This window comes from Cygnus olor, chromosome 2 (genome assembly GCF_009769625.2).
Source record: "Cygnus olor isolate bCygOlo1 chromosome 2, bCygOlo1.pri.v2, whole genome shotgun sequence".
Classification (NCBI taxonomy): domain Eukaryota; kingdom Metazoa; phylum Chordata; class Aves; order Anseriformes; family Anatidae; genus Cygnus; species Cygnus olor.
This window is the reverse complement of record NC_049170.1, coordinates 11,649,032-11,675,174: the sequence shown is the minus strand read 5'-3', so window position 1 is coordinate 11,675,174 and position 26,143 is coordinate 11,649,032. Positions and strand designations below refer to the sequence as shown.

Sequence of the window (26,143 nt, the reverse complement as noted above, 5' to 3'; positions counted from 1 at the left end):
GCTTGGAATGAAATGCTAGTGATTTATTTATTTTTTTTTAACTAACAGTAAACCAACAATAAGCATCATTCCAAACTTTCATTTTACTATTGCTGTAAAAGTTTAGAACTGTATTTAGAAGCAAAAAAAAAAAACACGAAAAATTACCACTCCTTTCACATGATTATTAAGTAGCCATAGATTATTGCTATTTAATATGCCATGAAGACAACAAAAACATTTTGCAAGAACTGAAATTTGGCTACAATCACTTTACAAACAACTGCTTCATAGGCCATGTATCACATGCTTGAAACAACACAAATTCATGCTCACAGGATTTGCCAGGTGGGAATTTTAGAAGCCACTGCAGCACTGAGCAGCAGCCTAAGTCCTGCACACGCTCACACCACACTCCAGCAAAACAACTTAACTTTCCCAATGTTTCTATATCCAAAAGTAATCCCACGTATAACACTAAACCACCAATTTTATCTTTATGTGAGTGAAGAAATACCTGTAAGAGAATGGACTAGTTCAGAAGTCTCTACATCATACAGATTTGCTGTCCTATCCCACGAAGCTGTCACAGCTTGCTTTCCCCCCACAAGCCAGTCGGCTGCTATGACCACTCCTTGATGGCTTTTGAGCGAAGTTAACGGGGCTCTGACAGTGGGACAGTCACTAGAACCATCTCCATCTCCATCAGGTTCATCCTTATCTGAGAACTCAAATTCATCTTCTCCGGACACTTGCTATAAGATGCAATAGGAAAAAGAATAAAAATAAATGGGAAGGAATGTCTCAAAGTTACATTTTACAGTGTAAACACAACCAAACCTCTTTAATGTTAACGTGGGTAGCTTAATTCTCTATAACCTAGCCTACTCAGGTATATACTATGAAAATCTTAATTGAAGGGGTAAGACAGGTGAGTTAAATGCATTTTTAATAGCTTCTTCATTTTCAAATCTCTCCTGAACTGTTTAGCTCTGAATATCTGTCCACCTTACTGTCTGGCAAATCTTTTCCGTAAATCCTCTCGCTGTATTACCCTGAGTTTCATTCCCATGCATGTATCACGGGACTTTCTTACCTTTAGTTTTATTTAAAAATCAGAAGCATCTAGCAGGACGCTATTTTTTAATCTTTGGGATGAGAATCATTTACAGTAATATTTTTATCCATTAGAATTAAAATCCTGACATCAGGATTTATCTGTTGGTCTTTACATCAGAACTGCATGCTGACAGAAACCAGATACAAAATAAACTCTTATGCTAAGGTAAAATCATCCATCTCTGAATCCTACCAAAATACACCCCTCCTTCATCATATTCAGATGTGAGAAAGTAACATTTGTACTGCTCTTTCAAAATAGAAATTCCAAATCAACTCAATTGAATCAAACATTTGCCATTTAGAAATCTACCTACATCTCTCTTATTATACAGCCATCCCCTGCCCCTACGCAGCTTACTGAGAAGCTCTCACTATGAGCTACATTTGTCTTCACAATTTAGTAAGGGTGACTTGAAGTCAAATACAGCACTTGACAGTCTACAGTAAATGTTGTTCCCAGGCTTTTATTCAGTCAGCAAATGTCAGTTAGTATGACGAATACTGGCAAGGGTCAAACAGAAATCAGATTTAGAGATACAATTAAATAAATGCCAAAAATATGAACCTTTACCATCAGGTCTCATCACAGCAACTACAGCTAATACAGGTACCTCGGTAAGGTAAGGTACAAGAACTTAACTAGTTTAACTTAACTTCATTATTATTTATGATTGTACTAGTTACAAAAAACATACGTGCCACCTCATTTACTTATATGCTTATCACCTTCAGAAAAAAGTCAAAGTACTTGCAGTTTCATAGTCTATTCTGCACTTCTATTCTGATCTTCAAAAACATGAATCTTTTTTTTTTTTTTGGAAGATGCTGAAATATACCCGTTCAACTAAAACCTTAAACCCCACCTTTTCCAATCCTGAAATCATGCAATTTTTTAATTACATATAAATTTAATGTTCAGTATTATAACAACACCCGTATCTGATGAAATTGCTGTGCAATTAGCTGAGTTGCAGTAAGTTGATTGCTTACACTGCAGTCTGCAGTTGGCTGAGGTGTAGGCAACTGTACTATGTATCTCCAGATATGAGCTGTCTGGTCTCCAGATGCTGCAGAGGGAAAAAGAAAGCACAAAGAAATGGAGGGGGAGGCAGAGAGGGAGAGACTAACTAAATAAGAGCATTTCCATGAGAAATAAAAACAAGCTTTAATGTTACATATTTGGCAATAACGTCTGTGTGGCATCTAACAGACACCAGTGTTACTTTTTTGGCAAGCAAGTTTCAATGAAATGGCCCCTGGCTTCAATACAGATCAGAACATAATTCATTCTGCAAAAGGTAAGCATCTACCAAATTAAGCCTTCTTACAGTGAAAATATCTACTTAAATACTACAAATCAAAACTCTACTATCACTGCTGTTCTAGTATGGAACATTTGAAGAAAGTATTTAATGCATCAGCAAGAGCCATCTTTCATTTGCTATTTCCCAAAATGCTAGGGTTCTTCTTCATTCAATGATTTCTTCTGTTACATGTTTCTAGCACATTTTTAATGAGAAAACCAAAACAGCAAGAGTGAAGCTATTCTGCCTCCGCCTTAAGCAACTCAGCTTAACTAGCACCAGTTCACAGCTCAGCAGGTACCATTTGATTTTAGACTTGACCCATTTTTCAAAGAAACTTACCCATTACTAAACAAGATTCTCTTTGTTATGGACAAAACAAACATGCTCCTAATACTTAGGGGGTACAGTGTTGAGACTGCTACATTGAGAAGAAAAACAGTCTGCTATGTGTGTGCACAGACTTGGGAAGTAAAATGTATGTGAAAACGTTTGGAGAAATGTCTTTTTAATAGAACAAGTAAGACAGGTAAAAGGAAGTTCATCAGCCTTATATGCTTTTGGGTGTCAGTATTCTGGATCAGGGAAGGAGGTGTTTTACTCGCTTGTAGCCCCTCCCCCCCTTTTTTTTCATTTAAAGTAGTCATGTCAATCAAGTGACACATTGTCAATGGAAATATTTTGCAGAAACGCTTCTCAGAAAACCAGAAGTCTCACTATGGCTAGTTTTTTGCTTTGTTTTTCGTTTTTGGTTTATTTGTTTTTGTAAGTCAGTTTACATAACAATATTATTTACGGTACTGCAACGCTAACTGCAGTTAGCGTATGAAAATAGGAAAATCCAAATAGCCGAACTTAAATCACCATTAGCCTAGCTAGCCTTCTTTTAAGGTAGCCACTGCTGAAGCAGAAAGCAGCAGCATTTTAATTTCTAACCTCAAGAGCAATTATCTTCATTTTACAGTGAGTTACCCAAAAGCCACAAATTGAATCCAGATCTCTTTAATGCCGAGGGCAGTACCCTAATTGCTGGACCATACAAAACACAGCACTAACCACATTAGACAGTTCTCAAACCCAAAGCTTAATGACAATATTCTCAGTCCTGAAAACATCGTTACACCACTATCCATATTTTCTTTCCTTTTTCTTTTCCTGCACATTCAATATCAACCTTTTCATTCACTTCTGGAAATATAATTTAATCCAAAAGGGCTAAGATGTATGATTCCAAAGGTCTGTTTTGGAGCAGGCAAGCACAAGTGACAATATGATATGATAAACTGATGGAAAGATCTAGCTCTGATTTCTTACACATTCAAATATTAAGATCATTGTATCAGCAATGATACTGACAAAGTGGTGAGAGGGGAGACAGTAGCAAAGGATGCACTTATTTTTCCAACACGATTAAAATACTCAGCAGATGAAAACAATGTACGTACCTGTAAGAGCCACTTGCTCAGTTGGATGAAACTTTATGGAATTTACTGTGTAAAACAAAGTAAAGCTTTAAGCTAGCATACTAAAAGAATTATTTCACAATGCTTTATCATAAAAAGTATTGAGACATCAATAAGTCTTCAGTTGTAAATAACTTCTTGTCAGATAGCAATCTCTTAGGTGAGAGAAACCACAATGATATTTGAGTACATAAACCTATGCAGTATCAAAGAAAGCAGTCACTGTCAATCACAGATACCACAGTACACATTTTCTAGCAAGTTATTTCCTAAACCTAGTGCAAGTGTTTCGTGTTAAAAAGGACAAACAAACTATACTCATGTAATCATGTGCAAGATGGCTGGAGATAAATTCACTTTGGGGAAATTTAGAGCAGTAAGTAATCATAATTATTTATAACATAGTGAAAACTTCCTATATAGGACCATCAACTTCCTGATTAATGCTGCAGATTACAGGAACAAATGCCTAAAGATCCAATGGAAAGAACATAAATCAGACTTCAGTCCTGCAAAACTACATGTAATTGAAGCATGATTGTTTTAAAATACAGTTCTGCAAGAATTCTATCAGCCTACAAAGCTGTTCTTAGTTCAATGTATACGATTCAATTGCTTACATTACTAAGCACTTTCATTTTCAAAATCCATAAGCTTCTCTTCAATAGTTCTTCAGGAAAGAACTTAAAAATCATTACTATCATACAAGTAAAAGAGATGTCCATGATCTCAAGAGAGTGCTAAAATTTAGTAGCAAGTTGGAAAAGTTACTCACTATTCATGCTGAACTACCTCAAGTCTACTAACTGCTGCCATCCAACATCCCTGCTCTATTTCCAATCAACTATCAAACATAAGTAAACAAAGTTTAACTAAATACAAGCTATATGAACTGAAATTTAACTGTAATTATTTTCTTTTAAAACTTAGTTTACAAACTGTTTAAATATAGTTTGAAGTCTTTTATTATTTTCATGATTACCCAAAAAGCAATTTAAAAACAAACTAACAAACAAAAAAATCTTCACCTCAACACAGGAGCTGGGTACACGCTAGCTAAGTTTGTGGTTGATGCTAAATTAGGGGAAAACGCTGATTCCCTTGAGGGTAGAGAGGCCTTACAAGGCTATCTTGATAGATGCAAGTGCTGGTCAATCACCAATCGTATGAAATTTAACAAGAACAAATGCCAGGTTCTGCATCTGGGACAGCATAATCCTGGATGTACATGCAGGCTGGGGGACAAGAGGCTGGCATGCAACCCTGCAGGGAGGAATCTGGAGGGTTTTGGTTGATGGTAAGATCAGTATGAGCCAAAGACATGTCCTGGTGGCCAAAAGGGCACCATTCGTACCCTCACCACACTGCAAGCAACCTGAGAGACCTGTATGAGTTAAGTGTTACCTGTTGTCTGTATGCATCTATCTATTGGGTGTTAGAATCCTTATGCTACAGGAGCTAGAAGTCGTAGCAGCAAACAAAAAAAAAAAGTAGAACTCCTGGCTGAAAGCAGCTGACCTTGCTGCACAGAACTTAATCCTATTCGTGTCCTTGCCACAAAGGTCACGCGATGTGCCAGCTGCATTACCTAACCAAACATACCAGGTTAACAATGGTGTTCCTTATCTTTTGGCTGCATGACTCGATGCTCCATACGAGATATGAGAGCTCAACTCTCATCAGCAAGTTAAAGCTATGGAAAACATCACCACCTTTGGTCTATAAAACCCAATATTCTTACCCATTACGAGGTAGAAGGGAGCTAAACAGGTGCTTGTTGTCAAACTGGACACCAAAAATGAAGATCAACATCAAAACACTTACTGCACTGCATCTTTCCACCCAAAGAGCAGTACAAAAACACTAAGGTCACATTTCTGAAACGTTCATACTGGTATACAGGAAGACAAATAAGGAATTAACTGTCTTCAAAATAAGACTTTAATACCATGCAGTAAATTATATATCGAATCACACATTGAACAAGAAGTGAAGATTGATGGTCACCCAGCACCTGTATCTTGTATCCCAAATAAAACACAGCCTCTACCAAATAACCAATTTCTGATTATGTAAGCTTCTCTTTGTTCTGCATACGCATGAAGGCCTTAATGAATTCTGACATTTAACTTCTAAGTGTTGTAACCGTGTCTGTTAAATTTCTTTATATGGAGTTGTTTATTCGTTCAGCATTTGCAGAACTGTCGTAATATTCCTCTCTAAAAAAGAATCACATTAGAAAACATTCACTGTATGAAGACTCATGGAAATTTACAGTTAACTTGCTAATGGTGTTGGCAAACCTGACAGTAAAACCACAATAAACATTCTTGCAGTTGTCCAAAACACACTTCCCCCTCCCAAACGCATTCTGCTTCCAGTTTACACAACACGCCCTTATCTTACCTGATCCAACGTGCCCTGCATACTTGACAAGGGACTTCCCTGTTTCTATGCTCCAGAGCAAAGCAGTGTGATCTACAAGATTAAAAAACAGCTGTAAATATTGTTACAAGTGTATACTTTTAACTCTGATTCAACAAGCTAGTTATCTTGGGCTGTACAGCACACCACACGAAATGGACTTCAAATCCAGGTAATGCCAACTCCTCTTGACCATTAGCTTACACATAAAATAGAAAAGCTTCCAATCATTACAACTTAACGCAACTCTTAAAACAAGTAAAAGGAATTACCCCAATCAGATTAATCTGCAGGAGGTATCAAATGGCTAATTCTACTTGTGGCATTTTTCCTAACTTGAAAACTTGATTTTTGGATCACTACAGGTACCTCGAATAAGTCAGTGACCCACAGGGAAGTTAACTGACACACACTTCAGGAAGATCACCAAGGATGCCTGAATTTTCTGAAGGCTAAATGCATTTCAAGGAAAATCCAACTTAAGGATTTTTGAGGTACTGAATTTCTTTATATCGACTTTTTCAGAGCTGTGCTCACTGGTGGAGTGAAGTATTCAGGAATGCTTTTGATCTACATTTGCTATTGTTTAGAGACTACACCACAATTTTCAGAAGATTCAAGCAACACAAAACGTTACCAGCAGATGCAGTTCCCAAAACCACGGGCTGAGTTTTCGCGACACTGACATCCCAAATACCGTCCCTGTGGCCAACATATTCCTTTACCAGTTGACAGATTGCCCTTGATGTTGTAGTCTTAAAACTGGAGACAATCTGAAATAGCAGAAAGATCAAAATCTTTTTTTCCACACTAACACAAGATTAAGTAATTATTTCACAAATACAAATAGATAGCAATTTTTTCATACCAATTCTTTAGTTTTCAACAGTTCACTGTTGTCAAGAATTTGACACTTGATAGCAGGAAAGTGAGTTTGGATGCAAACATACCACATGGTTTCTTATAATATGTCCCTTTTTACAAAAGGCTAAACAACTTTGTACTACAGTAATACAACCTCTTTGAAGTAAAATACTGTATAAATGCAGTGCACGCTTCCCATCAGTGTGGGTAAAAGATTGCCAACAACAACAACACACCTTCCTATTCCCTAACGATTCTAATTCCTTAACAATTCCAATTGTCTATTCCCAAACAATTATAACTGACAACTTAAAGACAATGTAATCTTAGAGAAAAATCTATTAAATAATTCTAATAAAAAACAGAAACATTTTTTCACCTTTTTAAGTTGCAAAAAGCTAATCAAATCAAGCTTTAATCTGAGAGCATCTGACAGTTTATTTGCACAATAACACATTTTTCAAGATATGTCAAACTCATCTAAGCATCTGATAAATACATTCCCTCAATGTTGTTAAGGGAAAACAGAGAAGACTCAGTAAACCCAAATTAGTATGTGCATAAATAATAAATCAAAGGAAGAGAAAATCTAGCAAAAATGTGAAAACTACAAGACATTATAGTACAAGAAAATAAAAGCCTCCCAGTATCTATAGAAAAGTAATCCACTTGCAGAAGTTTTGTATTTTCAGATGACAGGGGACTGTAATACTTTTAAAGAAAAAAAAGTTTGTCTCCCTGTAACACTTCCAGAGACAACTGAAAACAAGACTGGTGAAAGATTACTTCAGTGAGAGCAAAGTCTCATTTAAAATTACCCTCTTATTATCCCACAAATCTCTTCTCCTGCATGCAATTAGGGGAAAGTATCTGTCCAGCTGATTCAAAACCTTTAAATGCTTCAACACAAATCACATTAAGACATCTACAATGTAGCAGAAGTTAGAAAATTAAGCCTACATTTCAGATACAGTAAACTAAGGTTAAAATCTCATTAGTTTGTGGCATCAAAAAAGAAGGTCCAAAGCACATCATTAAAGCAAATTATTTTTAAGAAATGTTCTTAAAGGGCATCTTCCAGACTTAAAACTAGGGTACATTCCAAATCCTGAGCACGTCAGCTTTCCAGTGGCAAAATGATAATGCCCTACACGAATTCCAAATTAACCGTTAATATGCATTTCTGTTTCATGGCAGCAGAAGCAATGATTATTAAGGCTGCATTGAAAAGAGAATGGGTTAATGGTAAAGTTATTAGTTCAGCCATACTACAGAGTTTTATAGGTGATGAATACAATCTTGTGGGTGCAGCCTTAACACTGAATGTTGTCCTTGAACTAAACAGAATCTATCTATGAGAAACAGAACAGCAGAATTCAGTAAGGAACTAAGTAACAGTTACTGAATAATACAGCACTCAGCTCAAATTCCAAACTTGAAGTTTTTCAACTCTCAGACCCACGCTCAAACTACTTTTACACTCTGTTTTTCTAATTTTGAGTCGAATCCTCATGCAAAAGTTGTATGGGAAACCTAACTCCTATTCATCAACAAGCACTGATGTTTCCAAAACTACTGGGCAGTACTTTCACTAATTCTTTAATAGAAAGGCCATAATACTCCTCCTGGAGTATCAGCAGTTTTGAATGAACATGAGGGATAAAAGCTCAAGAATATTACATGTTTATAGATAGATATAGATATTTATTTATTGACTCTTTCTCTACACACAAAATCTTTTACAATATGTATATATATGCACACACACACACACATGTATACACTCCTCTTTTGCTGTCTCTCAGTTCACATCCCAGTAATTGGATTAACTGGATCTTCCCTGGGTTACATTCTGGCTCCTTACACATTCACAAACATTTTTTCCAGGAAAGGAAAGGAAGTATTTCAATACCATGCAACTTGCTAGATGGCTCTGCACTGCAGAAAGTTTTTAAATTACTTGAGCAGACCTCCGATTATCATATGCAAGTGCAAATAACTGAGCAATATCTTGACAGTGTTCCAGTTTGTCCTATTTGTTAAATCAATACAGTTTCCTGTACTTCCTTCTGTACAGAGATTTGCTAGTGAGAAAGCAATTGTTTGCACGTAGTGTCAAAACACTGTTTAAAGATGTCTCTGAAATGGACAGGATACATTAGAAGTAAGAATGAAAACTTGGCCAAGTCAGGATCAGCAACACTGCACTGTGACTGACTAATGGAATTTACGGTCGAACAACATTAAAGCACTGAGGTTAAACACTACCTCTACCAAAAAGTTTTATTCCTTTCAACTGCTCAATGGACAGGTGAAGAAATACCTTCCTTTAAGAGTCCTTTTCCTGGTCCAAAAGAATCAGAGATCCTGGAAGATAGTTCATGACGAAGCAAGTTATGCAATTTCAGTTTATTTTAGGATTCTGCATAAACTGTTAACGTGCTCCTGACATCTTATAAACTGTTACAGCTGGGGGTTGTTAACATCAGCAATAAAGTTGCCATCAATGCATGAATTTCATGGAGTAATTCTTGCATTTGCAGAACATTTAATTTAACGTTAAATAACAGCATCTTGTCCATTAACATACACAAAAATGACTTTTAGAGTATCAAGCACTAGATCTACTCTCTCCCCAGGATTTGAGCACCAGTGGGTTACCCCAGGTGCCAAAAGAATCCTTATTCTCTGATAAGAGTTTTGCCAACTTGAACATTCTCACCGCTCCTCTTTACATCCCAGTAAAATCTGATTTAAAGTTGCAGAAAGAAATACGCCACCACATTCAACCATGTTAGTTATCAACTGATATAATCAATATGATGCTTATTGTAAATTAAATTCTTGTTTCACTACTCAGGACTACTTCGATGTGCATGCATATCAGAACACCAGGAAGCAAAGCAGGTACTCAGGATTCTCCCAGTTTCCCATGCTGAAGTTATGAGGTTCACCTGTCTTGCCCAGGAAAGAATGAGCACTACATTGCTGGCAAGTAAAAGAAGGCAAGCATTTAACAGCAGCCTTAAAAAAAAGATAAAAAAAATAAAGCAGAAAGTATTAATTGATAACTCCATAGTATTGTACTATTAATACTATGTTGTCGCTACGTAAGTGGCCTCATTAAAGGATTTATGAGTCATTAGCTATTTAAAAAAAAAAAACACAACAAAGTATTATCTCTGGTCACCAGCTTGGCGAGAATAAAAAAGAAAGTTTGAGAAACAACAGGAAAAAAAGGGAGACCAAATAAAACATGAACTCAGATGTATTTCACCACACTATTCTTATTCTCTCACTTTCAAACTACTTAATAGATTGTACTTCCAAGACACCTGCAGTCATTCTATTGCCTGCAACAATAGTCTCCACAGCGTTTCTCATAATTAGGTTCACAACCAGATCTCACTGTTTTTTCCTCTGAGACATCACTTTTTATTTACTCTTAACGTATCACAAAATTACCCTGAGACAGGGCAGAAAGAGCAGCAGCTAAAACTTAAAAATGTGAAAACCAGAAGTACTGAACAGACGTCGCTGTACAAAAAGACAACCATCAGAAAGGGTAATTGTGCTAAGAGACCCGACAAAAAGATAGCTAGCTACTAATTTGCAAGGCTTGTGACAAAGAAAATGAACTCATAGTTAAAAAAATAAACCTACACTACAATGCCTATTCATATCTGAGGTTCCAATTTCAACTGCAATATCCAAATCTATATTCAAAAAAAAGTCATCTAATTTCTGTTTCCTTCATCAAAAGGTTAGCTATCTCTACAGAAGAGCAATCTCACACAGACATACACACACATGCACGTGCTCTCCCCTCCAACATTCGCTCTTTAAAAATGTGAACAGTTACTGTAAAAAGGTGGTGGTAGCGTGGCTGAAGCAACGAGTAATAGATGAATCCAAGATAAAGATACTGTTCCTCATTAGGCGGGTTCACATAAAGCACAGCACTACTCAGCTTAAAGAAACCATAATTTACAACTTCAGGACAGCCATGTTAGTCTCATGAGTACACAGTGATGAGTAGAGGTTTAATTGGTCTCATACCTTGCTAGTAGATGCCTTGTAAGTTGTCTTTAATTTCTGAGAAAGCTGACTGGTACTATGACTGGCTGTTGAGACAAATAAATTTAAAGGAAGATATTTCAAATACAGCATTAGCTTATTTGTGATAGGTAACTGGCATCAATTCCCTTTAATAAATTCTAAGTTTAGGCCAGCCAAGTACAAAAAAAAGTACATTCAGAAAGAGTATATAGAATTATCTGTGGTTCTCTTACCTTTTGTTTTCAGTTGTCCTTTGCTCAGTTCAGCTCCATCAATTGTCTGTCCTTCAGCTGCTAAACGCTCATTAAGCGTATCAATCTCTCTACGTACTGATGAGAGCAAAAATTCACATTAACACAAAAAAACTAAGTATCATTAACAACGTCATTAACATACTATTTAAGAATTGTTATGTAACGTCTGCACATAATGTATTTTGCACTAAGGACAGGAAAACAGATAACTGTGATTTTATAGAAGCAGTTCTCACCAAGCCATAAACCAAGGCTCATGCTGAATGTTCCAGAGATCAACCTTGACCCAGATTCCAAGGAAAGCATTACTGGCTTCTAATTACTGTTGCTTTTACTATTAAACGTGACTAAAGATTAACGAAGCAACTTCTGTGAAATAAGTGACCCACCTTTACTGACTGAAATCCAAGAGAAGGCAGAAAACTTACATCATCAGAAATATTTTAGCCACAAAATTAATATGTCATTTCTTGGCAAAGATTTTACTCATCATGAAATAGTATTTTCCCCCGAATGCTTGTCTACTGCTAGTTTCAGAAAAAAAAAAAAAAAAAGGAAAACAAACATGCATTTTACACTCTGAAATACAGTAAAAGTGCTGAAGAATTACATTTACATTTGCATTTAAGTGTTTTAGAAACATCAACTACAATCAAAATGTTTTTGCATGTTACACAGAGCATGTATTTGCAAGAAGAATCTGCTTTTCTGTCAGTTATTGATGACTCTTGCTAATGCCATTTGAACACCAGAGTGATGGCATAGCTAAAACAGATCAGGTACTTGGAAGTGATTTCCAGTTGCTGGGCTGGTTTAAAGTGCCCCAGCTTCATTTTATAAAGATGAAGATGGCTTAGAGTTTTTCCTCAAAATCTGTGCTGATATTCTTCAAGCATCTTCCTTGGGTGAAACATGATTGAGAGGCTTTAGCTAAGCAGTTTTTAACTGTTCTTAAGTCTAGGTCTGTCTTTTCCACAAATTCCTAGGACTACTATTTTAAAAATAAATAAATAAATAAATAATCACTCATTCCCAGACTTTGGAATAAAGCTTTCAGATCCGGGAGAACATAATCCATCAGGAGAGTGGTTTTTGACATTTCTGAGAAATTCACAGAAGTCTCAGTCATAAGCACTAGAAGGCAGTTCGCGACTGTGTATCAAATCCAAGTGCCTGCAATGAGCAAAGCAAGGTTCTCTTTCCTGTGTTCCAGGTCACATGCACCTAAACTCATTAAACACAGAGTGAAAGAGAAGTAAACAAAGAGACAAGCTTGTAGTAACAGATGACTGAAACAGACAAACCTGGCAGACTACAAGAAATGGCTGAAAAAATTAAAAAAAAAAATCAAGACTGCAGCCTGGAAGGAATCAGAAAAGGAAGAAACTAGAAATTAGCTGCAATAAGTGGATATATGAACAGCCAGGAAAGAAAAACTGAGGTTCTCCACATAAAATAACTAGGAATTAGACCATAACTCCACATAAAATAACTAGGAATTAGACCATGAGCCACAATAACAGACTCAGCATCAAAAGAGAAAAATTTGGAAGTTGTCAGGGAGGCAGAAAGAGATCACAAATGCCAGAAGCAAAATATAACTACCAGGTGAAGAAGAAGGATGCAGAAGCAACAGAAATGGGACGGAAGGAAAATAACCATGCTCTGGAGGATAAATTCACCCTTTGTTTTCTGACAAACATTTGTGAATTTCTGTAAAATCTGGGGGGAGAAGGGGACACACAATACTTTTCTTACTTCCAGCCAACTTCACAGCAGGAGGCTGAAAACTGAGGTGTGCAAATTGTCACTACTGCAAGAAGTGTGTAGTGTCGCTGACGGCCTTTAACCACCACTACCTCCGGTTTTTAAAATAAGAAAAAGGCAGCACATTTTCCAAAAGCATGCAAGAATGTTTTTGTAACATGAGTGTTTGCTTTAACTGTGATAACAGATTAGGTTTGGAAAAAAGTTTGACTGGGAGCCAAGACAGACAGACTCCACAATTCAGAAGCCAAGCCATGCAACACAGCTTCCAGAACCCAACAAGGAAAATTTAGCAGGGGCTTCACAACATGGTTGCTTGTTACTTACTTTGGATCCTCTTACACCACTTTAGATGATTTATATTACAATACAGTCATTACACATAGAACACTTTTTCCAGGTAACACCTGGGATTTTTAACCAAGTGCTCAACTTCAAAGTTCATGAGCAGCTGCAGGTGCTGGTTATGCAATGCATGAAGCAGTATGATCCAGAAACACTACATTTTATACTGTTGTGATGTGGGTTTTTTTTGTTTTAAGACAATTTCTGACTAAAATTACATCATTAAAATGGAGCCTGTAAATATATATTGCAGACAGTCTCAAATGTCAACGGCTGCACAGAGTTACTGCCAGATTAAAATGGTATAAAACCAAACGTACAGCGACAAGGAGACAGCCACTTCCCTTTTTTTTGCCAAGAGCCAAGGAGGGTATCACACATCAGTTCTCGCTACTTGCGTCAAAGAGCTAAGAAAGTTATTTTTCTGAAAAGGGACAAACGCTGTCTTTCACTACAAGTTCAAAACAATTCTTGAATTCCTCACAAAAAATAAATTAATTAAATTACAGTATCCAGTGTAAGCTCTTTCAACTAGAGCTCCTATATCCTAAGTCCAAACAGTTCGTAAGTTGCTGAAAGAAAGATATACTCACATTCCAAATTTTCAATATACAGGTTTTCAAACTCCCGCTCTATTTGTCCAAAAAGTTCAAGGAGTGTGTTCCGAACAGAAGATGGTAGCTTAGAATCCTAGGAGGCAAAACACCAGGTTTTATATTTTTATTTAGATATTATCTATGTATGCATATATATATATATATATATATATATATATATATATAATTTTACTCTGAGCTGCAGTTACCTTTCAATCTTATGCCATTTTTTAAAGTTTTCTACCTCCTGGCAAAGAGGGAAATTAAAGCTTCTTCTAGCACAGAACACAAAACAAAAAGCTTTGGGGACATTTCTGTCCAAATAATTCATTTTACATACGCTTTCTCTTTCAAGGGACAGAATTCAAGTGACCAATTTTTTCTGTTGTTTTTACTAGAGAACAATTATAAAAATGTAACACAATAAAGGCAAAAAAAAGGTGAAAAAAATGTATTGTAACGTCAAGATGCTTCTAGTTCAAGAAGGAAAATACCTCTGGTTGACAAAGCAATTTACAAGTTGACTATGCACTACTTAAGAAACTGCTTTGTGATGATACCTCGCTATCAAACCTTAAGACAATCTAAGCTTTTAAACGGTCACCTATTTTTGTCACTAGCCATAACTAAGTGTGAAAGAAACAGCAATGTCTAATCCTTCCCTCCCCCATATTATTCAAGAATCTCCTCCGCGCAGAAAATATTTTGAGATAAGTTTACAGAGAAGGGCTGAATTTTTCTTCAGCATAATCAGCATCGCAGTTCTGAGGCATAAAAACAAGTACAAGATAAAACCACTAACACAGGATTTAAAGGGCCCAACTTCAATATGCAGCTCAACCACAAGTTTCTGAAGGCAAACTACTTAAATTTTATTCATCTGCCTCTGAAATACCACATTGGCTCTAAAGAAACACATACCAACATACTGAGTACTGATTTCTGTTGGGATGCAAGGTGCCCACTCTATCAGTTACTGAAGACCTTTGAGAAGACAGCAAGTACAGAAAAAGGCAAATGACTGCAGCACGCTGATAAATTTGCGACCCAGTACTAACAAATATGTTATAAAACTTAAAGCACAGTATGCTACTAAAAAGTGGTACATTAGAAAGGAAAAAATGCCGTCAGAAGGATGATAACTAGAGTAAATTAATCCACTAGCTGGCCTAATCTACAATGACGAGCTGTCCTTGTACACCATGCAAATAAATTATACTAAAACTGTTCTTTTCTTCTGCTGGTGATAGACCACAATATGTAGTTGGCTTACTGCAGTTATCATTTACCTACTTAGCCAGTTGTTTTAAGAAGAGTTTCCACTTAGTGAGCCCTACCCTAACACTGAAAAAGCTCAACTATTCCTTTGTAGTATATCTAACCTGTCATCTTGGAATTCATCTAGCAAAAATACAGGGAATGTGCCAATTAGCAACTTTTTTAAAAAAAGTAAAAGTATATACCTTAAAGTCTTGAAACCATAAGCTCTGAACAAAAAAAGAAATTGAGTCAGCTCCTGCCACAGCACAAACCACCACTATTTCAGGTCTTGGAAGTACAGGAAAACCATTACTGAGCGGAATATTAATACAGAAAACCACCCAAATTAGAGTGAACGTCATTATTTCAATGCAAGTTTAAGAATGATTATGGCTTGTTTTGTTCTTACGTGTTCCAGCAAACCCAAACCAAAATAAATCGGTTCCATTCCTATAAACTGACTGAAATATGAAGCATGTGCACACTAGCCATTAGAGGGCAGCATGCATCTTTGATCAAGTCAGCATATAAGGGACCAGAATTTAGCCTAACATTCTGGTTCGTATATTCAGGATGACTGAGTTAAAAAAAAAAGAAAAGCCTACCATAATCCTCACTCTGTATTAGCTAACAGGTTGTCTCTGGACATCAAGCTTAAAAAGAGGAGCAAGAGCAACCAACAGCCACAACGCAGAGCACGCCCGCTTTGTGCACAGCTCTGTCTTGCACCTGTTTCACGGCTACTTTCAACATGGAGAAGCAGGCACAGTGCTGAAAGAAGCGGCCCTACACTCCTCATGTCTCCCCCGTTACTCTGTTCTCCATCGTCATCTGCCTCCCCCCGGAGAGGGTACTTTTGTTCATGCATTCAGAGAACCAGAATATCAAACAGATCCAGATTAAAACCAGCCTGGGATAAAATTGATTAAACAAGAACACTACACAAATTAAACGCTACCAAAAGAAATACTGAAATCCGAAGAATTATTTCTGATTCAACTACCAACTAATTCCATACAGCAAGGTTATAAAAGACACTAAGCTAGCTTACTAAAACTCCAGAAACAGGGAAGGAGAAGCAGGAAAAAGCTTTTAATTTACTTCTCGGAGCCTGATAGTGTTAGAAAATCTAAACCTGTCCTAAAATAACCAACACGGTAAAACACACACAGAAGCAACAGCACGACCTCTCAGCTGCCCTTCCCTCCTGAAGTAAGGCTGTAGCAGCCCAAACACGAGCAGTTTTCTGTCCGAGGAAGTATTTCCATCCAACTTCCAGATGACGAACAGCAACACCTTAGGCTCTGTCAGTTCTCAGAAAACTAACAGTGTAATTAAGTAAATAATAGATTCAGCACAAAAGCCTGTCACACCAGAGAAAACACAAGCTGTTCACTTCAGAGTATCTGCAGACCAGAAGAGAAAGTGAGGTTTCTCATAGCTAAACGCCGTTACTATTTCAAGCCAACTCTCTGATAAACATCAAGTTTTGCATCATCTTTGCCAGGCCCACACTAATATTGCACGTTCAACTCGAAAGCAGATAGCTTTCAAACTGCTACTTGCTTATCTTTGCTAGTACTGCTATAAGCACCTCCTACAGGGGTCTTACCTACAGTTAATTTCAATATTTAAGGTGAAGCATTCCAAGTGGCTCCAAACTGCACCCACTATAGAAACTGACACGATTTAAAAAGTTACAGAAGTTTGTGGCTGTTGTTCTTTCCCTTAAATTAACTGCACAGAAAATCCCACCTGTATCTGAGCCAAGTTCAAAAAAAAAAACACACCACAAACAAAAATCTAAGTTAGCTCAAGCCTGTCAAGTGGGCAATATTTATTTACTTTATGGAAAGGAACCTAGAAGAGTGTTCTCGCTAACGCCTTCCCTATCAGAGTTGTAATAAACACGTATTTCAGTTTATCGTACTCCTAAGTTACTTCTGTTCCAATTTCAAACTTATGAAATCAAGAACCAGTCTTCACCTTAAAGGTATGGGGAGATGGCAGGGGGACATGCAGCAATCTGAACAGGCTGTTTCTTTGGATTTGTTAATGGTTTCACCATTCATGTAAGAATATCTAAAAGCTAATAAAAAGCTTCCCAAGTCTGAAAACAACCTGAAACACTCAACACCTGCGTCAATGGTCTTCAAAGACAGTCACCACTTGAAAGCAAACATGTCTGCAGTTTCTCCAACTTCACTGGATGTATTTCATCACTTACGTTTACTTAGCTTCTTCACGTAGGAAACACTCTTCATTAAGAACAAAAAACAAAAGCTAAGGAAGTTACCCACGCAGTAGCGTACTACCTTACCTGCCCTTCCAGCATGTCTCTCTGCAGCGCGGCCCGTTCTTGCTCGGAACTGTTGGTTCTTCGGATGGAAAGGCTGTGCGATTTACGTTTCTGCTTTGCTTGGCGAGCAGATGCACAACTTCCACTTTCTATTGGCATTACTTCAAAAAAACAGCTTCACAGAGGCTCCTATGATAAACTAAGGACAAGCATTAAATGTCACAATTTGCTTTCCCAAACGAGTTGGAGGTTTTTGGTTTTTTCCTCAAAATAAAATTCTACTCAATTTTGGAGTTCTTTGGGGTGTCATTAAAATAGAGAGATCCTATTACTCATAAGTTCAAAATCATATGTATAAATGCAAATAAAGAATGGAATCACTTCCGCATTACCGTTTCATTAGCTTACAAACCTCTGCAAAAGGAAAACAAATTCCACTACCTTGCCCATTTTGGTGAATACCAGCAGCAATAGCCCCAAAATGCTTCCAGGAAACAATTATTATGCGTACTATAGTTCACTGAAATGCATGCAAAAATTAAAACCCAGCTGGAAAATGAAAGCAAACAGACATGATAATTTAAGGACACTGTCAGGTTCAAATTGTATACGGCAACTTTAAGCACTAGCATAGGAATTTCAGTACACATGCTTGTTTGCATATAGCAGATTTTAGTTTTAATGACATTCTGAAAACTACTTTTCAACATTTTTGACAGCTCATGGTTTCACTTTCTTGGATAGTAAAAGTGCACTTGCCTTAACGTGACCACTGAAAGCGAGCCTGACTTACCAAGTTGTTGCTGTTAATTTTCAAACTTTGTCAACCTTTTAAAGGCAATTATGCGTTCTGACATCCTTAAAAAACCTGACAGTATCACCAAATAGCATTACCATGCATGATCTACTGCTTTCCCCTGTGTAAGAAAAATCAAATCATATTTGATTTCTTGCATAAATACATGGAGAATATGTTCTTTACCATCAATTTTTTATTATTTTTAAACAAACATTTAATTTCTGGATTTATTTTTTTTTTATTATTACACCTGATATTCAACACCAATTATTTTAGCTTCATGGGGTACCAGCTGTTAAACATTTTGAATGTTTCAGGATTTGTTATTCAAAATTTTTTGATCGTGAACATTGAGAACAAAATAAAAATTCATTCTCCAGCATAAAAGATTTCTGAAACAACAATTACAACTTAAAATAGCTGCAACAGTCTGCAGAGAAATAGGAGAGCAGAGTTGGCAAAGCTAACAAGGCAACTGAGCTTCCTTTCAGACAAGATGATCAAAGAAAAATTTAAAGCAAACCCAGGGCCACTTCCAATTTAAGATCCGCCAACACACTAGATCTCAAGCTAGGAATGAGCACCATAGCTACGAACAAGATTAGGCATTAACCACTTCGGTGTTTTGGACATGGTTTTTCCAACTTTTTAACATATCATAAAGCCAAGGAAAAGCAGAGCTTACTAAAAACACAGTATACCATGAATAAAAACAGCTTCAAATTTGCCTTGTTTTTTATACATCTTTTTATATCTTCATTTTGTTGTATAAATGAGCCTAGATTTAATTAAGGTTTTGCTGCCCATAATCCTCAAACCTTCTAAAAAATATAATTGGTATTTCAATTAGTTGCTGGAACACCTGAGCTCCAGTAACCTGACACCAACCCCCAAGTGGATCTAAAATAAAATTCAGGTTGCACCACCAGTAGCTTGTCCTTCACTGAAATGATTTCATTCATTTCCACCGGCCCCTGCACAGCCCTCCCCTGCACCTAATCCCACTGGAGCTCTTCGTGTGTGATTAAGCAGTAGTAACTAATTACCTAAATTCACAAACCAAAGGAGAAAGAAGAGAAAGAACTATCATTTAGTAGTTTCTTATTTCACTAGGTTTCTTTCTTCCCCTGTGGCTGGATCCCTCTATCACAGAAAGACAGGGCTGAAATTACAAAAAAGCCAACCCCATAATCGAGTTATTGCCAATTTTCTGGGCTTCGCTGAGTATTTTCCTGTTCTTGAACATGTGGTCAACAATTAGGAACAGGCTTTCAGCACTCCTCACATTTGTGTTTCTTTCTAAAGGCATCAAGCACTGTTGGAGATTCTCCTCTTTCTTATCTCACCTGGAAACCCCTCTTTTGGTGGTTTTCAGTTTACCAGTTTCTGTGGTGTTCGCGATTAATTTTTGAGGCCCATTGCAACAAACTGTGCACACGTGCATAGATGTGTTGAACAGTTTTATACCTACACATACACACAGTTGCATATAATCATATAAATCAGTTTATACCATTTCACTTCAACTCTGTGAAGAGAAATCTGACTTCTAATTCCTGCCAGACACCAGCTGCTAAGCTGTAGGTACCGACAGAGATGTTAACAGCATTTATATTTACTCCTTACCAGGCATTGTTTTAACTGTGTTAACTCCGCCTGCCCTCCGCTGCCAAGCTCCTTCATTTTAGAGGACGTCACCAAGCTACACTCTTTTCTGGACTGCTCCAGGACGTACAGATTCGGCAGCTCTACATCAGTACGTTCCACCACGCAGAATTTAAAGGGACACGGTCAGACAAGATTGTACTTTTACATAGTGAAATGCTCCCATTAACTGCACGAGAGTTTCTATTTTCAACGCCGCTAAGCAAACAGAAAAGGTAAGAGACACTTCCATATTGTATGCACTTCACCTGCAGCCAGTGTCACTGCCAGGAGCCGCGCTCTCCTCATGCACCAGCAGGACCACGTCGCTCATGCACTGCTCTGGAGACAGCAAAGCATGCACGCTCCTCCCCAGGCCCGGCACCAGGGCACAGCCAGAGCAAAGCTGCAGCCAGAGAGGCAACAAGCAGGCACGTGTATACAGAGGACAGGAAGGAGACAGGGGACTAGCCCAACTCTCTGGAATATTAGTCATAATTCCACCCAACGGCCTCGAACTTTCAGGAAGGGAGCAGTAATTCAGAGCTTATAAAAGCAAGGCGTAAATTCGGGTGGAAAAAGGAATGACAGCGTCCCTTTAAATATTGACTTCTTGACAATTTCAGAAGTGTTTGGAGGCCACAGGGAGAAGCTAGGGATTTTCCAAGAGCAGATTTCACAGAACAAATCCTTGGCAACACGATACTAAAATTTAAATAAATAAGGTGCTCATTTCTAGCAGTTACCTGATTCCCCTCATTACGTAAGGTTTTCAAGCAGTGAAAATTACCTGTCCAGAATATCAGTGTCATGTTACATATCCTATGAAAACCATATTAAATATTGATTAGTGAGACAGTCAGCAGAATGCAAACCAAAGTTTTTCACATTTCTGAAACGTTTGTAGTTAGAACACAGAAGACTACGGGAAAGGGGGGAAGGGAATGTATCAATACAAGTTAGGGCTAAGCACCAAATCTGAGTCAAACAAAGTAAGAAAAAAGGCATCAAAATGACCCATTATATACTGTTAGTCAGACGTAGTTAATCAGAGCTTTGGAATGCTATAAACGGGTTCTGAGAAGACACATTCATTTCCCTTTGCTTAGCAATACTACCAGGAGGAACAAAAAGTCACCAAGAAGCATGGGACTAGTTTCCTGAACCAAATGAGGCTGAGTTCACAACAGCTAAAAATTAGCATGGAGTAAATAAAGCTGAACAAAAGTACTTCCCAAGAAAAAAAAAACAACAGAAAAGGCGGAAGGCTGTTGTATTACTAAACTACACTCAATAAAGGCACACCAGTAAACCAGCGCTGTACTGTTACAAAGTGAGCTTGTACGACACACCGAGCATTCCTGCACGATTGTTTGGGAAAAGGCTGTTTGCGTAGGGTTCTTCACACAATGATCTGTCAGAGCCTCAGGACTGCTACCAAATGAATGTCCAACAAAGTCAGCCAGCAGAAGTAGGGGAAAAAAATGTGTCCTAGAAAACAGTCTAGACCATAGGTGGTTACCGCTTTCTGAACGCAAAGCTACTCTGGCATTTCAATTATGCTGTTTAATTAAACTCCTATCATATTTTATAGCACGTTAAATTAAAGCTCTGCCACCTACCTTTCTGTAACAGATGTTACCATGTATTCAGTCACAGGAAATATTTCATCGGAGTTAACAGCAAACCAGTTACTGTTCTATTCAGCTACAATAAAGAAAGGGCACTGAACAGACGTGCACACACAGGTCTTACTAGACTTAAAAATTAATTCACTGCAGCCATCAACTGATTCTCTTTGCACGCTTCTGCTCTCGAGCGTGGAACAAGAGCAGCAGACTGCTGAAAGGAAAGAATTCCTGGGGTATGCATACTGCTGAAGCCAAGGAGAAAATCTGTTTTAAGAAGTGTCAGAGCGCAGACAGAACGGCTACAGTACTGCATTTCCTTTTTTGTTCATTCAAGACAACACACAAGGCTGGAAAGGGAAAGCATCAGGAAATTTCAGCAACATCTCTTACCCAAGATCTCCCTGCTCCATTTTGTTTAAAGTTTAGCAATGCTAACACTTACTATTTAAAGGATCGTCAGAAACAAAACAAAACAATTTGACTGGGTTTGTGTGCGCTCTTAAATCTCTTGAACAGTTTCAGGTCTCTCTGTTTCAAATATGTTTTAGAACAAAATTTCAGCATATACTATATAAGAAATGAAGGCTTATTGCAACAGCAATTATTGTCCTGCGCAACAATAAGACCTTAAGATACAAAGATGCAAATTAACGTGTCTTTTCATAAAATTGGGAAGGAAAGGGGAAAGAGGAGAACGACTGCAGTTATGAGGTTCTCAATTACACCTAACTGAGTTTGACAGCATTACTCAGGAGTTAAGGGAATTTAAAAATCAACTTACACCACTACAACCTTTATTAATATGCAAAGGAATCAAATTTAGAAGAGTTTTGAGGTTTTCACCTAACAATTAGTTTCGAGGATGCTATACGTTCAAGTGCAGTTAATTCAATGCAAACGCCAAGAACACAGCACACCTGAGAAGGATCAGGCTAAGCAGACTTCTTTGCAAGGCTCAATGTTTTTCTAAAGATAAATATTTAGGAAACAAAACCATTCCGGATCATCCTAGATGATGCTAGAACCACTGATAAGTGTGCTCAAACCTAACAAAATCCACTCGAGCGTTACAACACGATTTTTCTTTCCCCTAAATTTAGAACAGCACGCTCTCAAACAAAACTGGATGTTACCTGAAACGTAAGAGGGGAGAGCAGCCCCCAGTGAAAAGGTGACAACCTCCCTTTGGCAGCAAGCATGGTAAAGGAACCGCACCGATGAATTTTAAGTACGTTATACAGCTGGGAAGCGATGATAAAAACTTCAATGGATTAGCAGGAACCTACCCCGAGCAAGCTTCTAACACCAACATTGAAGAGTAAAGCAGGGCAGTTTTGCTGCTAGCAAGCTTTGATCTTGCTGATTCAACTCTGTCAGCAAATGTTGCGATCGAAATGCAACACAGACCTAGCCTGCCGACTGTTAGTCTACTAAAGCAAAAAATTATACCCCTAGCCATACATACTTGCTTTAGCTGATATTAAACAATAATTATTAAAAGTAGATGACTTTTTATTTAGAATATGGAAGAAACCTGCCCGAGTCTACTAATAATCACCAGACCAAGACCTCTGAAGTGAAATTGCTGATGTCGTGAAGGTGCACGACGTTCCTGTGAGAGCTCTGCTACCTACACTCACGAAATGGGCTCACTGTTTCTGCTAATTTAAACAGCACAGTGTACAATGTAAGCTTACGTTTAACACTAGTTACTTACCTCTGCAGTATATACTGCGCTCTAGTTTATTAACAAGTATTGATTAGCTGACTTTTCTTGAAGAGCTCAATAAACAGCATCAAGTCCTGCTAAACTACTTTCTGCTGGTTAAATCCCAAAGAGCAGCTTTCAAACATACTTTATTTCCTTAGCTGTTTCACAGAGCCTTTAGCTCTCGCTCCTGTATCAGCAAATCCCTAATAGCTTGGAAGTAGTCTAGATGCTTGCACAGGTATGCAAATACAAGACCCGAGGGCGAGGAATCCCAAGGAAGCTCAAGCACAAAGGTGGTTTAGCCAGGTATTTGTTTAAGGAAGCCCTGCATCTAATTAAGAGGTCAGATTCTTGCTCTGCTGTTCTCCAAACAATACATAGGTGCTTATTACCAATGTACTAGATAAATTGCCATCACATGTGTACGCAAGCAAAGTGACCTCAGGTATCACTGCCTTTCACTTGGGAATATATCAGTTGCTAATAAATTATTTTACTGCTGAGACATCAGCAGAAGCAAGCAACTTGGATGCTAACTGTAACACACCTAGCAAGCCTTTCTGAAGCACCAAGAAGCAACCCTTAGACAGCACACCCCTGAAGCATTTCCTCCTGTGGCCGAGCAGGAAGAGCTACCAAATCTTCCGACAGCACACATAGCAGCCCTGCGAGTACCCAGTCCCACCATTTTGAAACACCAGGTCTCAAAATAGTCGGCAGGGGTTATTCATTGAGGAGAAAACAAGAAACCCCTCTGGCTTAGGAGACTGTCCTGGTCCCTCACTGCTCACATGCAGAGCACTAGCAAACTTATCCCACAGAGGTTTGAAGTGGTGGCATCTGGAACAAGCCCCACACCCAGGCCTACACCTCACAGGCTACAAGCCTTAGTTAGCTCCTAGACTGAAAAATTGCACAGCGTAACCCCTACCTCATCTCAAACATACAAAATACAACGCAGCTTCCCTTCTTGCTGTGACACGCAGTAATTCTGGTTTGCAATTTCTGGATCGTGTAACAGCAAGCTACTCTTTTAACACACGTTCACCCCACTCACGAGACTTCTCCCCTGACTATACCAACGCTCCCAAGCACTTCAGTCCGTACCTGTGGCTCTGCATCCACTGAACAAGTCCTAAATTTAAAAGAAACATGACGTTATGAGCATGTCCACATTAGAGAGAGACGGTCTCATCTCAGAGTTACCTTTAAATTCAACATACTAAACTGAGTTTAGGGACAAGTGTACACATAAACAAGCAGCATTAAAAAAATTTACACTGGCCTTTGCCTTAAATTCTAACACTTTGTGCATGCTCTTCTTAAAAAACCTGCCCAAGTACACAACACATACAGCTACATTTAAAGTTACTACAGAAAGACAGGGTAGGGCTGACGCATGCACAGATCTTATCTAATATAAACTACCCATAAGAAAATGTACCACAGGATTCTTGAGGTTGCCAGATCTCTTTTAAAAATCTGATGTTAGAAAAAATGACAACAGCAGGCTTGCTTGGAAAACAGCCTCAGAACTTTGTTTAGGCAGAAGGATATTGCTCTGATGTTTCAAACCCAGCGCCTGAACAATAGAGATTTGTATAATTTCAAGGTGTACTCAATGACATTGAATCACCTCAAAGAAGCTGTTCCACCAGTTCTTTAGGTAAATCCTCCATGAATTACTGTTACAGACAGCGTGCTTGAAAGTGCTGTAACAAAACAAACTTCCACAAGCTGGAAGGGACAACGAGTAATAAAAACACACGTCGAAGTTTCCCTTTTCTCACAAGACAGCCTTGAGCAACATCTCAGGGCTTAGCTTGAAAAAGTTTCCCTCATCTCCACATACACACCATCTTTTTCATTTCCTACAACTGGAAACAAACCTACTCAACCTTTCAACATGTGAAGCATATTAATTCCTCCCTGAAATTTGTTTCCACGGTTTTTAGCTCAGGGAAGGATAAAGACAAACTGCAAGTGAACCTTTACAGGCCTGAATTCCATGCATTTTGGCCAGTTCTGAGACACCCTCCCACTGCCGGAGGCCAGGTCTACCCGATGCCTCCCCAGCCAGCGTTCCCCGTGCTTGCCCAGCCCTGCCCCGCTGCAGGGGATGTAAAATGGGCCTTTTGGGGTTTTAACCCCATTTCTACGTGATGAGAGGGTCTGAACCGAGCCGTGAGCCGCGGCGCTTGGCTTGTCCTCTGGATACACAGCAGGAGGCAAACAAAGTTCGCCAGCAGCCTCCTGAGGAAGCGCTCCCATTCCCACCGCCTGCAGGACTGGACCATCCCTACGCCCTCCGGCTCGATTAAAGAATAAAACTAAATATATATATATATATAATAGCTGGCATAGGAGAGCGGGCAGGCTCGCTCTGGGCGATTTTCGTTTTTAGGGAGGGATGCGCCAGGCGCTGCCGGCGGGAGCTCCGCTTCCCTCAGCGGGCCCCGAGGCGCAGGGAGCCCACAGCCCGGGTCCCCCCGGTCCCCACAGGTCCCCTCCCGGTCCCCCCCGGGTCCCCCCGGTCCCGTCCCCTCGGGGCAGCCGCTGCCGGCGGCGGGCGGGAAGATGGCGGAGGCGCGCTGAGGGGAGCGGGCGCGGCGGCCCCGCACT

At 38.6% G+C, this 26,143-nt stretch overlaps 1 protein-coding gene across 5 annotated transcripts in view; it reads right to left on the bottom strand.

Annotated features, from left to right (window-relative positions):
• The window catches only part of WDR37 (WD repeat domain 37), a 43,451-nt gene that overhangs the window by 14,256 nt on the left and 3,052 nt on the right, over window positions 1-26,143 (bottom strand). For 2 of the 5 annotated variants that reach the window (XM_040547919.1, XM_040547914.1), the window contains exons 2-10: window positions 17,758-17,935; window positions 14,175-14,271; window positions 11,449-11,544; window positions 11,216-11,280; window positions 6,930-7,065; window positions 6,275-6,346; window positions 3,851-3,895; window positions 2,092-2,168; window positions 497-734 (exon numbers count right to left, since the gene is read on the bottom strand). In XM_040547919.1, coding sequence (XP_040403853.1) covers window positions 497-734; window positions 2,092-2,168; window positions 3,851-3,895; window positions 6,275-6,346; window positions 6,930-7,065; window positions 11,216-11,280; window positions 11,449-11,544; window positions 14,175-14,271; window positions 17,758-17,895 — 964 coding nt within the window. In that variant the 5' untranslated portion in view covers window positions 17,896-17,935. Of the gene's footprint in view, window positions 1-496; window positions 735-2,091; window positions 2,169-3,850; window positions 3,896-6,274; window positions 6,347-6,929; window positions 7,066-11,215; window positions 11,281-11,448; window positions 11,545-14,174; window positions 14,272-17,757; window positions 17,936-20,161; window positions 20,883-20,969; window positions 21,002-21,801; window positions 22,726-26,143 lie in introns of those variants that run through there. The other 3 variants (XM_040547915.1, XM_040547916.1, XM_040547918.1) reach the window with 3 other exon arrangements.